At 45.9% G+C, this 14,355-nt stretch overlaps 1 protein-coding gene across 1 annotated transcript in view; it reads right to left on the bottom strand.

Moving 5' to 3' along the window:
* Positions 1–14,355, bottom strand: part of rgmd (RGM domain family, member D) — a 76,932-nt gene that overhangs the window by 30,232 nt on the left and 32,345 nt on the right. Inside the window, exon 2 of the mRNA XM_067968729.1 lies at positions 3,200–3,240. Within this exon, the coding sequence (XP_067824830.1) occupies positions 3,200–3,237 (38 nt within the window). The 5' untranslated portion in view covers positions 3,238–3,240. The remainder of the gene's footprint in view (positions 1–3,199; positions 3,241–14,355) is intronic.

Genomic DNA, 14,355 nt, shown 5'->3' with positions numbered 1-14,355 from the left:
ATCTAGATCAAGGGATCCAGTTTCAACAAATTGAACGCAAGGCACCAGACCCCACCCATTTGAACTGATACGACAACTGGGGGGGGGGGGGAACCTTGGCAATCAGCAGCACAGCCCAGTGGAATTGGTAAAAGTAAAAGGGGAGGGCAAACTCTCTTGACAGTAAAAACAAGGAATGTAAACGTGCCTTTAAACAGTCCCTTGTTGGCACCTAGAAACACTGGGAAAGCCAAAGTTCCAGTCACTGATAATTCTGGGGCACATACTCTCTCCGCTGTACAATGAGATCTCAGGATGTAGCCATATGGAAGCACTTCACAGGAAGGCGGACTTTTTTGAAACTTAATAAGGAAGTGATTGTTTAAAAAAAAACAGGTGGAGAGAAGATTGTTCATAGTTTTTTTTTTAATCGCAGTGAAACCTCCTGTTATCCACCATCCCCTTTATCCATGTGTGCGGGACATTTGCTTCATTACACAGTTTCTTTTGCCATTCGTATTTTATCTACTTTTCTTGGTGAATAAATCCACATGTTGTTTGTGCTCATTTTCAGGGTTTCAGCCGTGGCTCAGTGGGTAGCACTCATTGCCTTTGAATTAGAAGGTTGTGGGTTCAAGCCCCACTCCAGTGACTTGAAACTCATAATCCAGGCGGACACTTTAGTGCAGTAGAGAGAGTGCTGCACTGTCAGAGGTGCCGCCTTTTGGATGAGACGTTAAACCGAGGCCCCGTCTGCCCTCTCAGGTGGACGTAAAAGATCCCTTGGCGCTATTCGAAGAAGAGCAGGGGACTTCTCCCCGATGTCCTGGCCAATATTTATCCCTCAACCAACATCTAAAACAGGTGACCTGGTCATTTATCTCATTGCTGTTTGTGGGACCTTGCTGTGCACAAATTGGCTGCCACGTTTTCTACATTACAACAGTGACTACACTTCAAAAGTACTTCATTGGCTGTAATGCACTTTGGGACGTCCCGAGGTTGTGAAAAGGTGCTATATAAATGCAAGTCTTTCTGTTTTTCTCATTCCCGAGTTGAGGAGATTGCTGTACACTATGTGGAAACACAAAATTCAGGGACCGATAACCTACCAGTTTCCATATCCACTGGGAGGAGGTCCCCTTGATTATAATGGTGGCTTTATCGTATTTATGAAAATAAGAGGATGAGTAGGGGAAAAATTTGGGCTTTATTAAGGAATACTCTACTTGCTGATCACCCCTGGCATTGCTGACGGGTAGTCTGGTGTCTGAAGCACGGTTGTGATGATTAGCTGCTGAGTTGGAGATGTGTTTAACCTGACCTATCATGTTGAGGCTACTGTGCAGGTACTCCTTGTGAAGAAGTGGTCTAATTAGTCACACCCTGAGGTCAATTAGAAGAGATTGTTGAGGGAAGTTTCAGTAAATTGACAGCTGCTTGTAAATTCTGCGCTTGGGGATGGGCCATATTACCAAGGTCAGAAAACCAGAAGGACATATCTGGAGAGTGTATGGAGAGTTTATGTGAGCGTGTGTGTGGAACGAGTGTGAGTGTGAGAAGGGAGTGTAAATGTATATGTAAGGAGAGAGTGTGAGTGTGTAGTTGCGGAGGGTATGTGTGCGAGTGTGCTGTGTGTTTGTGGGAGAGTGGAAGCATTTTTTTGATCAACGAGACCGTAACAGAAAGTCAAGGATGAGAAACGACCCTTCAGCCCATCAAACCTCCCCCCACCCCCCTGAGTACCTTAACTCCCACAGTCCAGCATTCAATATTTTATACCGACACTTGTAAAAGTCGGCTTCTGAGAGTCCAGATCTCATGAGCCAGGTCCCAGCTTTAACACTGCTAAATCTGGCTCCCTTTTCCCAACAGAATTCTTAATTGAATCTCCCAGCAGCATAAGGCAGCCAGAGTTAGCTGTATAAATGCTGAGAATTGGCTCACAGACTCCTGTTTCAGAGAAACCAACATAAACAAGCAGCAGTATGAAAGCCCCTTTAGTCTGCACTACCTTACTTGTGAACTATTCCAAACATTTATCACCCGTTTGAGTAAAGAAATTCTTTTTAAACTCTGTCTTAATTTTACTCTTCACTAATTTAAACTTCTGCGGTCAGGTTCCACGATCCCGACTTACTTTCAATAATATCTGTACCATTTATAATTAGGGTCGCCAACCCTCCAGGAATGTCCTGGAGTCTCCAGGAATTAAAGGCTAATCTCCTGGACACTGCTGTGAGCAACACCCGGGAGAAAAATCATAGGGACATTAAAAAAAAATGTTTTTTTCATTTTCATTTAACACATTCATTCATTAGTTATATTGGAGATGAGAAAAAAATGGCTATTCGACTGGGTGGGGTGGTTGGAGGCAGGAAGTCATGTGATGAAACCTCCAGGAATACGTCCAACCAGAGTTGGCAACCCCATTTATAATATTAAATATATATATCGAAATGGGGTCCCCCTTCAACCTCCTTCAAACTACAGAGCTCGAGCTTCTGCCTTTCCACCATCTACAAGGCACAAGTCAGGAGTGTGATGGAATACTCTCCACTTGCCTGGATGAGTGCAGCTCCAACAACACTCGAGAAGCCCGACACCATCCAAGATAAAGCAGCCCGCTTGATTGGCACCCCATCCACCACCCTAAACATTCACTCCCTTCACCACCGGCGCACTGTGGCTGCAGTGTGCACCATCCACAGAATGCACTGCAGCAACTCGCCAAGGCTTCTTCGACAGCACCTCCCAAACCCGCGACCTCTACCACCTAGAAGGACAAGAGCAGCAGGCACATGGGAACAACACCACCTGCACGTTCCCCTCCAAGTCACACACCATCCCGACTTGGAAATATATCGCCGTTCCTTCATTGTCGCTGGGTCAAAATCCTGGAACTCCCTTCCTAACAGCACTGTGGGAGAACCATCACCACACGGACTGCAGCGGTTCAAGAAGGCGGCTCACCACCACCTTCTCAAGGGGCAATTAGGGATGGGCAATAAATGCTGGCCTCGCCAGCGACGCCCACATCCCGTGAACGAATAAAAAAAAACTTTTAGGATCTTTTAGGGACTAGATTGCTTTTATGCATTGTCATCTTAACCCCTGCCACCACCCCCCCAACCCGCCAACCTGCACCATCTTTACTCCCAACTGTGTCCTAATGAAACCCGGAACGAAGCAGAACTCCAAGGAGACACAAAGAACTTACTGCAGCAAGCAAGTCCGGTGTCTAGTCACACTCCTCATCGCCTGAAAGGGAAGAGAGAGAGAAAAGCTTCAGTGAGAATTTCACCGCATTTCACTCACATGCAGTTTTACACATTGCTTAACCCGAACACTTTCCCATTGTGTTTATGGAAAAGCACTTCTGCTCCCACTGCTGTTGTGTTTAACATTTGCCTTTGTTGCTAATTGACATGATTCTTTTCACAGAGGATTTTTTTTCCCTTCTGGTTTTTTTCTTGTGCGTGCGGTAAATCTTAATGGAGTTGGCCCTATTTAATTCATAGAGAGCCAAAAGAGGTGTGAAATTGTGATTAGAAGAAAAAAAAATCCCATGGCACTATTTGAAGTAGAGCAGGAGAGTTTCCCCCTGTGTCCTGGCTGAAATTTATCCCTCAGCCAACATCACTAAAACAAGATTATCTGGTCACTGTCTCGTTGCTGTTTGTGGGACCTTGCTGTGCGCAAATTGGCTGCCACGTTTCCTTGTGTTACAACAGTGACTAACCTTCAAAAGTACTTCATTGGCTGTAAAGCTCTTTGGGACGTCCTGAGGTTGTGAAAGACGCTATAGAAATACAAGTGCATTCCTTAAAATTTATGGTGCTTGTAATACTCAAAAAACCGAGCCAACTGCCAATGCCTGGTTGTCTCTCCTTCGGCTGCAGTTAGAACTATAAACTATCTAATTTGCCTTATTCCGGTGGCAAAGGAGATTCACTGTTTAGTTGGCCTGGCAAACTGCCACCGGTCTGGCTGACTCCATTTGACCCTGGTGCCAAATGGATAACCACACAGGGTGGAAATGCACTCGGAGGGGAGTGGTAGCAGGAGGCTGGTGTTGCAACACTCTCCCAAAAGGTGCCTGTGGATTTACTTTAGTGTTTGCGGGTTTTGTTTAGATTGAATCGCTAAAAGAATTACAAAAGTATAATTAAAAATGTTTTATTGGACAATAAAAGTTTACTGGTACGGTTCGAGTGTCTGCTTGGCTCAGTCGGTAGCATTATCATCTCTGAGTCAGAAGGTTGTGGGTTTGAATCCCATTCCAGTGTAGGCTGATGCTACAGTGCACTGCCAAGGATGAGCTGCCGTCTCTTGGATGAAACATTAAACCAAGGCTCCGTCCACCTATGCAGATGGACATCAAAGACCCTATGGCACTATTCAAAGAGCAGGGAGTTCTCCTGGTGTACTGGTCAACATTCATCTCTCAACCTGCACCGCTAACGGCAGATTATATGGTCCAACCTCTCATTTGCTGTATGTGGGATCTTGCTGTGCGCATATTGGCTACTAGCATTTTTATCCTACATTACCGTGATTGCACATCAAACATTCCTCAGAGCTATGATGCGGGGCTATATAAATGCATATCTTTCTTTTCAATTGTACCACGTGTTTGCTTGTGCACCCACATATATTACACCTTCATTCCCATTAGATTCTGTCCATGGCACATTCCTGGAGGTGGAGGCAGCTTGGCAGACAAAGGATCTTCTAATCTAGTGGGGGGAGGAGGAGCGAACCAGAGAAGCTGAATATCAAAACAATCTTGCCTTTATTTCTAAACATGATGAAGTATAGAAAAGAAAGCTGTCAGAAGATAGTTATTTCCATACAGAAGGTTATTAGAACAATGCAACGCTGTCAGACAGATAGCTATTGGGGCAAAGACTATAACATAATGAGAGATGGACTCGTTTTTGAAAAGGAATATAAAAGAATACAAGGAAAGGGCTGAGAAATGTGAGTAGAGTAGATAGGTCTAGTTTAAGAGCACTGGCATAGGCACAATGGCCAAAATGGTCTCCTTCTGTGCTGTAACATCTATAATTCTATTATCACCACCCCACTGACTCCACAGATCATGTACAATCCACACTCTCATGGGCTCTGTCCAACCCTTTTAATCTCCTGTGGAAAGATTCTGTAAAATGCCTCCTTGTCCTCCCGAGAAGTAAATTAATGAACAACTTGCAGAGTATCTACACCCATACTCTTAACTCATCCCCCCCCACCCCCCAGGAGCTCAGATCTGTGGGATTCCTTACCTCCCTCAACCTCCCGTCCTTCTTACAACTGCCCAGACTTTGAAAATTCAAGCTTGGCATCATCCAACCACCGCTTCTTGATTTATCTCATCCTCGCTCCTATTCTTTTTAATCTTGGTGGAGTAGGGTTGCCAACTCTGGTTGGATGTATTCCTGGAGCTTTCATCGGATGATCTCCCGCCCCCAAGCTCCAGCCATTGGTCGCTTGGTGCGTCCACTCTCAAGGCCACGTCACGTCAAGAAAGCGGAAAGACTCTTTGTTACCTGATTGGATGAGTCTTGACGGTCAGTCACAGCCTTTTCCCCCCCATCTCCAATTTAATGAATGAAATTGTTCAACAAAAAAAAAGATTTTTTCAATGTTCCTATGATCTTCCCCACCCCGGGTTGCTTGCTGCAGTATCCAGGAGATTAATCCTTAATTCCTGGATACTCCAGGACAATCCTGGAGGGTTGGCAATCCCAATGGTGGAGTCTTGCATGAAAGGCCTTGACCCTTCACCTAGGCTTCTCAATTAAAATAAAAATACAATCTATTCAGCCCCCAACAGGCTACAATTCCTATGGACCATTCAGCTCAGGGACCACCACAATCATCTCATCAGGCAAGAGGTTGGGATACCCAGAGGAAGAGGCAGACACAGGAATATAAGGTATTTTCACTTGTTTTTCTTAAGCCCCCATTCTCACCTTCAACACAAAGGAATAGTATTAAAGACATATCACTAATATTTTCTCTCCTCTTGCCTATTTAATCTTCTCACCTCATCCCAGGCTGGCCAATCCCCGCAGGTGTGTGTCAGGAGCTAGCATTCCACGCATCTTTTACATTCTAAAAGCAGCTCTTTGCGTATACTAACCCGCTGTGTAACCTGACGCTTTATATAACAAGAACGTTGCTGCTTATTGCAGAAAAAATCAATTGCTGCCTACAGGTTACATTTTCACTTTAACAAGAAGTGCTTATCTGAAAAGGAAACTAAAGTGTGTGTGTGGGAGGGGGAGCTACTCAGCTATAGATAAGGCTCTCTCCTTAGTTGCCTAACTTTCGTCTGTCAGCATCACGCTACTTTATTCAGATTCCAGCTTCCTCTCAAGCTACAGTGGAGGACCCAACCATTCCTGAGTTTGCAGGATCATCTTTGTATTTGTCTGATTGATGATTGTCTATATTATCTATTCAATCAAAATCCTGGCAGGCAATAGTTCTTTTGCTGCCGGTACCAAGGCAAGCAAGTAACCAGGGTTGGATAGAAGAAGAAAAGAAAGAACTTGCAATTATAAAGCAATTGGCCTCAGGATGTCTCAAAGCGCTTTAAAGCCAATGAAGTACTTTTTGAAGTGTAGTCACTGTTGTAATCTGGAAACGCGGCAGCCAATTTGCCAAGAGCAAGGTCCCACAAACAGCAATGTGATAATGACCAGATAATCTGTTTTAGTGACGTTGGTTGAGGGATAGATATTGGCCAGGACACCGGGGAGAACTCCTCTGCTCTTCTTCAAAATAGTTCAGTAGGGTATTTTCCATCTACCCAAGAGGGCCTTGGCACCTCCAATAGTGCAGTGCTCCCTCAGTACTGCACTGGAGTGTCAGCCTAGGTTTTGTGCTCAAGTCCCTTGAACCCACAAGCTTGTAACAGAGGCGAGAGTGCTATCACTGAGCCATGGCTGATACCTCATATTACTTTACTCAGATTCCAGCTCCCTCTCAAGCTACAGTGGAGGACCGAACCATCCCTGAATTTGCAGGCTCATCTTAGTAGTTCTCTGATTGTTGAATAGATAAGTATAGACAATTAAAATCCTGGAAGGCAATGGTACTAAGGAAAGCAAGTAACCAGGTTTGAATAGAAGAAGAAAAGAAAGAACTTGCATTTGTATAGCACCTTTCACGACTTCAGGATGTCCCAAAGCGCTTTACAGCCAATGAAGTACTTTTTGAAGTGTAGTCATTGTTGTAATGTAGGAAACACAGCAGCCAATTTTCCCACAGCGAGGACCCACAAACAGCAATGAGATAATGACCAGATAATCTGTTTTATTGATGTTCGTTGAGGGATAAATATTGGCCAGGATACCAAGGAGAACTCATCTGGTCTTCTTTGAAATAGTGACATGAGATCTTTTACATCCACCCGAGAGGGCAGACGGGGCCTCGGTTTAACATCTCATCTGAAAGGTGGCACCTCTGACAGTGTAACACTCCCCCAGTACTGCACTGGAATGTCAGCCTGGATTATGTGCTCAAATCTCTGGAGTGGATGCTTGAACACACAACCTTCTGACACAGAGGTGGGAGAGCTACCACTGAGCCATGGCTGACATCTGGCGAAGAATAGATGTTCTAGAGTTTTCTTTATTTACCTTGGTGGATGGGGAGTCAGGTAGAGCTTTGCCATAGCAAATTAATAAGTAGAGCTTATGATTGTATGTGGTCTCTGCAAGCAGCAGATTTGGTGAACCAAATGGACTTTTCTCGTGCCTAGTTTTCGTATGTTCACAATGTATACCATGCGGGGTGTCTTGGTAGCACTGTGGAACCCTAACTCAGAATGCAGGGTCAAGCCTTTAGTCCTTCAGACACTCAGTTCTACAATGTGACAGGAAGCCAATTGACCTATGCTGCTCTCAGGTGGTTCATAGCAACAGTCTATTGACCAACAATTTCCAGCCAATAGGACAGGCTTGCTGCAGTACCTCCGCCTAGGCCCTCAGTGACAGGCCTGGGTAACTCGTGCCACCATTTCCATCTTCTGTGCAGTAAAACCTTGGCCTTCAGTCAGGTGCTTCCCTGGAGAGCTCGTCTGAGTTCAAGTACACGGGAAATCAGTTTGCCTCTCCGCAACACAGCATACCAGGAGGTCAACCCTATGTACGGGTGGTTGGGAAATGAATCAGGGTGTTACCAATTCAACTGCAGTGTTCTTCAATATTCCTCAGCTTCTAATGAAGACCCAGAGCTCCATCAGCAGTAGGCTAACCAGTGATCACTTACTCAAAATGGACAGACAACTGGTTAAGTACATTAATACTCTTAAAACCCGAGGCTATTAGCCAACTTGCATTGATCTGACCTGAAGCTGTTCTGTTCACTGCTTAACTCCCTTGGCTTGTACTGATTACACGGAGCTAAAGTTGCTTTGTTTGTACATGAGTATTGTGCCTGCACTTTGATCTCATGATGTCAACTCTGCGTATATACCTTTAACATGTTAGCTGACACCACGCGAGGAATCATACTGAACTCTGGCTGAGGCCAACTCTATATCAGGCAGAGTTATTTACTTGTCTCACAATTATCCTCTCTTCTCTCTTGAAGATGCTGATTGTCGCTTGGGTACGATCCCCCAGGCTCCCTGGAAGGGCTCCTCTTCAAATCTGGCATGAGGACATTCAAGAAAGAGGAAGAACAGAAAATATACTGAAAAGATGGAATCTCACACTTAATGCCCTGTGGGGCACTTATTTGTCTCGGTGAAGGGATTAGAGGTGCTGGAAGGTGTGTTTGTCTCTTCAATGGTTACGGGCAGTGTTACCCTTTGGAATAAGAGTTTTTTTGAATCCTACGGATAGTTACTAAAGAAATAAGAACATAAGAAATAGGAGCAGGAGTAGGCCTGTGATAGACAGACACAAGAAGACCCTATAATCTCATTCTAGCTGCCACTGTTGATTTCTCATACCTTCAGGATACCTGACCTGGCTCCTTGGGGCCTTTGTGATTTTGACATACCCAGGAGACGTCTTCATTCAGGGCTGTGACCGCACTTATGGCTGTCAATAATCCAAGCTGAAGTGCAGTCAACAATAACAGCAGCACATCTGACCTGAGGCCCCTTTCAGACAGGGATTATCCAGCCTCGGTCAGCAGGCCTCTGGTTTTTTTTTTACGCTATTTCGGCTTTCTTTCCTTTTTTTCGGGTGCAGTTTCACAGGCCGCAACACTCGGAGGCCCTCAAATCGAGCATAATCCTGACATCCGCAAGTAAGTACTTTCCAGCTGGGTAGTGAACTGGGCAGGAGTCCTGGGTAGAATTTCCCCTCCCTAGCCCAGGTCTTTGGAGGCTAACTGTAGTGCCTCAAGCGTGAGACCAAGAGTAGAACCTGGGATAGGAGGGAAAGTACTTTCCAAAGAGGGAGTCTCATGTTCATCATAAGAACATAAGAAATAGGAGCAGGAGTAGGCCAATCGGCCCCTCAAGCCTGCTCCGCCATTCAATAAGATCATGGCTGATCTGATCCTAACCTCAAATCTAAAGAACACAAGAAGTAGGAGCAGGACCCGGCCACTCGTGGAGTAAAATAAGATCCTTAATGAGCATACTGCTCAGAAAAGGGTTTTTAGTAATATTATTTGTTAATAGCAATAAAAAAAAATCTATTAAAATTAAATCCCTCCATCGTCTCGCCACTCCTTATCTCGGTAACTCTCTCCAATATTAAAACTGACCCTCCCAAACTCCGAACTTTCCATTCCTCTGACTCCAGCCTCTTATACATCCCACCCTTCTCTCCACCATTGGCAGTTGTGCCTTCAGCCACTTTGTCCCCATGCTCCGAAACTCGCTCCCTAAACGCCTCCGTCTCTCCACCTCCCTCATGCATCTCATTGCTGTCTGTGGGACCTTGCCGTGCGCAAATTGGCCGCCGCATTCCCCCACATTGTAACGACGACTGTAGTACTTCATTGGCTACAAAGCACTTTGGGACGTCCTGAGGTCGTGAAGGTACAAATGCAAGTTTTCTTTCCTTTCGGGAGAAAAGTGGAGGGAGGAAAGAAAAAGTCGAAAACTGATTACCGAGACGCTGTAACACGGCCAAAGTCAGTTTCCTCATTGACTTGCCTAATTCTTGTGAACAATTCACGACAGAAGAATGGTCCTTGCTAGTCCGGCTTTTCAACAATTCTCAGACGACTGACTCATTCTGGCAATTGTCAACATCTGCTGTACCCCCTGAAGCCAGAAACCCCAAAGACCAATGTCTGCTTCACATAGAAGCTGTTAATTAGTCTAGTAAAGAGTTTCCATGATTTGTTGGCACCTTGTAAAGACAAAGGATCATTTTTGTAGACTAATTTTAACGGTTATTGGATGTTGTAGGTGTGTTGAGGAATTGCTGGCATGATGTGTTAAAGCTTCATGGTGCATTTAAAGCACTTTTACCCACTTACAACGTCGGGCCGATTTTATAAGAGCACTCTCCCTCATATCAGGAAATTGCAGGTTCACTGATCATGTAATTTTTCTGGCAGCACCCATTTGTAAAATCGGTCCTCCTGTTCCTCCTTTAGCCAAGCTGGCATGTTAACTCTGGAGTTATCACCAACCACTGGCTTAGTCAGTAGCACTCTCAGAAACTTGTGGGTTCAAGTCACCACCCCAGAAACTTGAGCACAGAAACTAGGCTGATGCTCCCAGTGCAGTGCTGAGGGAGTGCTGTGCTGTCGGAGATGCCTTCTTTTGGATGAGATGTTAAACCGAAACCCCGTCTGCCCTCTCAGATGGACGTAAAAGATCCCATGGCCATTATTTCGAAGAAGAGCAGGGGAGTTCTCCCCGGTGACCTGCCCAATATTTATCCCTCAAATAACATCTTTAAAACAGATTATCTGCTCATTATCACATTGCTGTTTGTGGGACCTGGCTGTGCGCAAATTGGCTGCCTCGTTTCCTACATTACAGCAGTGACTGTGCATCAAAAGTACTTAATTGGCTGTATAGTGCTTTGGGACATCTTGAAAGGCGCTATAGAAATGTAAGTTTTGCATTCTTGTTTCTTCTATACCGACCTGCATCCCCACTCACTTTTGGGAGACCAATTAAGAGAAAAGAACTTTGCTTTTCCGTGTTGCTTCGGTATGTTTAGAAGTTATACTGACGGCAGATTGGGAAGCTCCTGAAAGACACAGTCTGCGCTGGTGTCAGGTGTGATGAGACCAGCCAGTTTACAATCGGCCACCACCGACATGCCCGTCAGCGTGCCCAATCTTGTGCCTGCTCAGTTGCTCGGGGACTTATGATCGGCTTTTACATTTCCGCCCTTGGGCCTTCCTCGACATCAGGCAGATGGTCCACACAGGTCATTGTCGGCATCGAGGGCATGCCGAGGGCTCAGCCCACCTACGGGCGGAACAAAGAGGTAGGCAGCCGGTTTTGTTGGCGGGCGGTGGTTTTTTGGCTCCAGCTGAGCAGGGAGAAACCATCTCTGGGTTTCTGTACCTCTGGAGAAACTGGAGCCACCTTATTCTGGGTATTGCAGGGACACTGAAGATGGGACTGTCTCTACTGGCTGTGATGTAATATAACTGCAGTATTGTTAAACCTTCTACTTTTGGTTAGTTAGCAATCAAACCACCTGAGGCTATCATGTTGTGAGACACTGAAGATTGGTACAACAACAACTTGCATTTATATAGCGCCTTTAATGTAGTTAAACGTCCCAAGGTGCTTCACAGGAGCGTAATCAGACAAAAAGATTGACACCTGAACCAAAGAAGGAAACATTAGGACAAGAGGTAGGTTTTAAGGCGCATCTTAAAGGAGGAGAGGGATGTGGAGAGGAATAGAGAGGGAATTCCAGAGCTTGGGGCCTAGACAGCTGAAGGCATGGCCACCAATGTTGGGGCACAGGAAGGTAGGGAAGCGCAAGTGGCCTGAGTTGGATTACAGTGGTTATTGGTACTGGATTAGCAATCTTAAAGGTTGAAAGTTCAAATCTCACTGTGGGAAAGTATGACGTTAAGTTCAATAAATCTAATTTGTGGGCTAGCAACAAAAACAGAAATGACCATGAAAGCTGCTGCTGTAGTGTCCTTCAGGGAAGGGAACCTGCAATCCCCACCTCTGGCCTACGGTTGTTGACTTTTCATGCCCTCTGACGTGGCCTAGCAAGTCACCTGGTCGTGCAAACAATCAGAACAACTAGGGATGGGCAATAACTGCGGCCTAGCCAGCATCGCCCGCATGCCGATGACAAAGAGTCGCGGGAAAATATCCCTAATCAACAGCGAGTCTCTTGCTGTGCAGCGGCTCGAAGTAGCAGGGACCCATGTGAATCGTGGCTGGAGGCCAGTCTGGTTGGCGCCCCTCCCCGGCCCTGGTGACATGCCAGCTGTTGGCTCAGTTTCTCCCCAGCCCCCCCTGCAGCTGTTCCCTATTTACTCTGCGCACCTCATGCTGCTCGTTTTGGTAACAGCTGCAAATCAAACGATGCCACTCCAGCCTCCGTAACAGCTCAAATTCCCCCTCCATTTACAATATTATTTGCACCCGTTCACCCATCACCCCTGTGCTCGCTGACCTACATTGGCTCCCTGTCCGGCAAGGCCTCGGTTTTAAAGTTCTCATCCTCGCGTTCAAATCCCTCCATGGCCTCGCCCCTCCCTATCTCTGTAACCTCCTGCAGCCCTACAACCCTCCGAGATCTCTGCGTTTCTCCAATTCTGGCCTCTTGCGCATCCCTGATTTTCACCACTCCGCCATTGGCGGCCGTGCCTTCAGCTGCCTAGGCCCTAAGCTCTGGAATTCCCTCCCTAAACCTCTCTGCCTCTCTCTCCTCCTTTAAGACGCTCCTTAAAACCTACCTCTTTGACCGGGCTTTTAAGCATCTGTCCTAATATCTCCTTATGTGGCTTGGTGTCAAATTTTGTTTGATTAATGCTCCTGTGAAACGCCTTGGGATGTTTTACTATGTTAAAGGTGCTGTATAAATGCAAGTTGTTGTTGCCTTCTTGGGATCAGATGCTGTTTGACTCATCCTTCACTTCGGCTTTCTGATTGCAAAGCTGGAGAGGCTTTTGTGGTAATGAAGGCTTTATCGAATCTTCTTGTAAAACTGACCCTGCCATCCTATCGTGCCTCTGGGTGATTTGTTTCTCCTCCCCTCCTACCCTGAAGGCATTGACCCCTTGCTGGGATATAGATCCCAGGCCGATCACCAGTATTCATGTGTCAGCCTTGACGGTGAGTGCTGGCAGGCTATTCAACCATCAGGCGGCATCACAGCCAATCCCTTCACCCAGGGTCCGCATGGCGCACTTATAGTGGTTCCTACGTTGTGATAAGGAGCTTCCTAACTCAGAGGTACTGAGGCCGCTTCTAACATCTTATCCACTTGAAATCAACTAAGTCATAAAAGATCCCACAGCATTATTCGAAGAAGAGCAGGGGAGTTCTTCCGGTGTCCTGGCCAACCATTTATCCCTCAACCAATGCCGAGAACAGATGACCTGGTCATTTATTTCATTGCTGTTTGTGGGACCTTGCTGGACGCATATTTGTCTGCCGCATTTCCTACATTACAACAGTGACTACACTTCAAAAGTGCTTCATTGGCTGTAAAGTGCTTTGGGACATCCTGAGGTCGTGAAAGGCGCTATATAAATGCAAGTCTTCAGGCGAAGTTACGACTGTGAAACTGGAGCAGATCCGAGGAAATTCCTGGCCCATGGCGATGGGTTTCCAAATGTATCAATTATCTGGCTGACAATACAAAACAAAAAGGCCCTGCTATAGAGGGGAGGCACAGTGGAGTATAGATGGGGGAGAGCAACACACTCCAGTTGCTCCAAAACCACCCTCCCAAAACCCACAAGCACTTAGAGAGATCTTTGATTGGGCAGCACAAAAACAGGCATTCGGCCCAACAGGTCCATGCCAGTGTTTATGCTCCATACGAGCCTCCTCCCTCGCTACTTCATCTAACCCTGTCAGCATAACCTTCTATTCCTTTCTCCCTCATGTGTTTATCTAGCTTCCCCTTAAATGCATCTATGCTAGTTGCCTCAACTACTCCATGTGGTAGCGAGTTCCATATTATAACCACTCTATGGGTAAAGAAGTTTCTCCTGAATTTCCTATTGGATTTATGGCCCCTGGATCTGGTCTTCTCTGCAAGTGGAAACATCTTCTCCACGTCTACTCTTTCATAATCTTAAAGACCTCTATCAGGTGACCCCGCAGTCTTCTCTTTTCTGGAGAGAAGAGCCACAGCCTGCTTAATCTTTCCTCAGCTCTGGAATCATCCTAGTAAATCTTTTTTGCATCTTCTCCAGTGCCTCTATATCCTTTTTTATAATATGGAGACC

This window comes from Heptranchias perlo, chromosome 29 (genome assembly GCF_035084215.1).
Source record: "Heptranchias perlo isolate sHepPer1 chromosome 29, sHepPer1.hap1, whole genome shotgun sequence".
Lineage (NCBI taxonomy): Eukaryota > Metazoa > Chordata > Chondrichthyes > Hexanchiformes > Hexanchidae > Heptranchias > Heptranchias perlo.
Note: the sequence above shows the minus strand (reverse complement) of the source record. Positions and strands in the feature narration are given on the sequence as shown.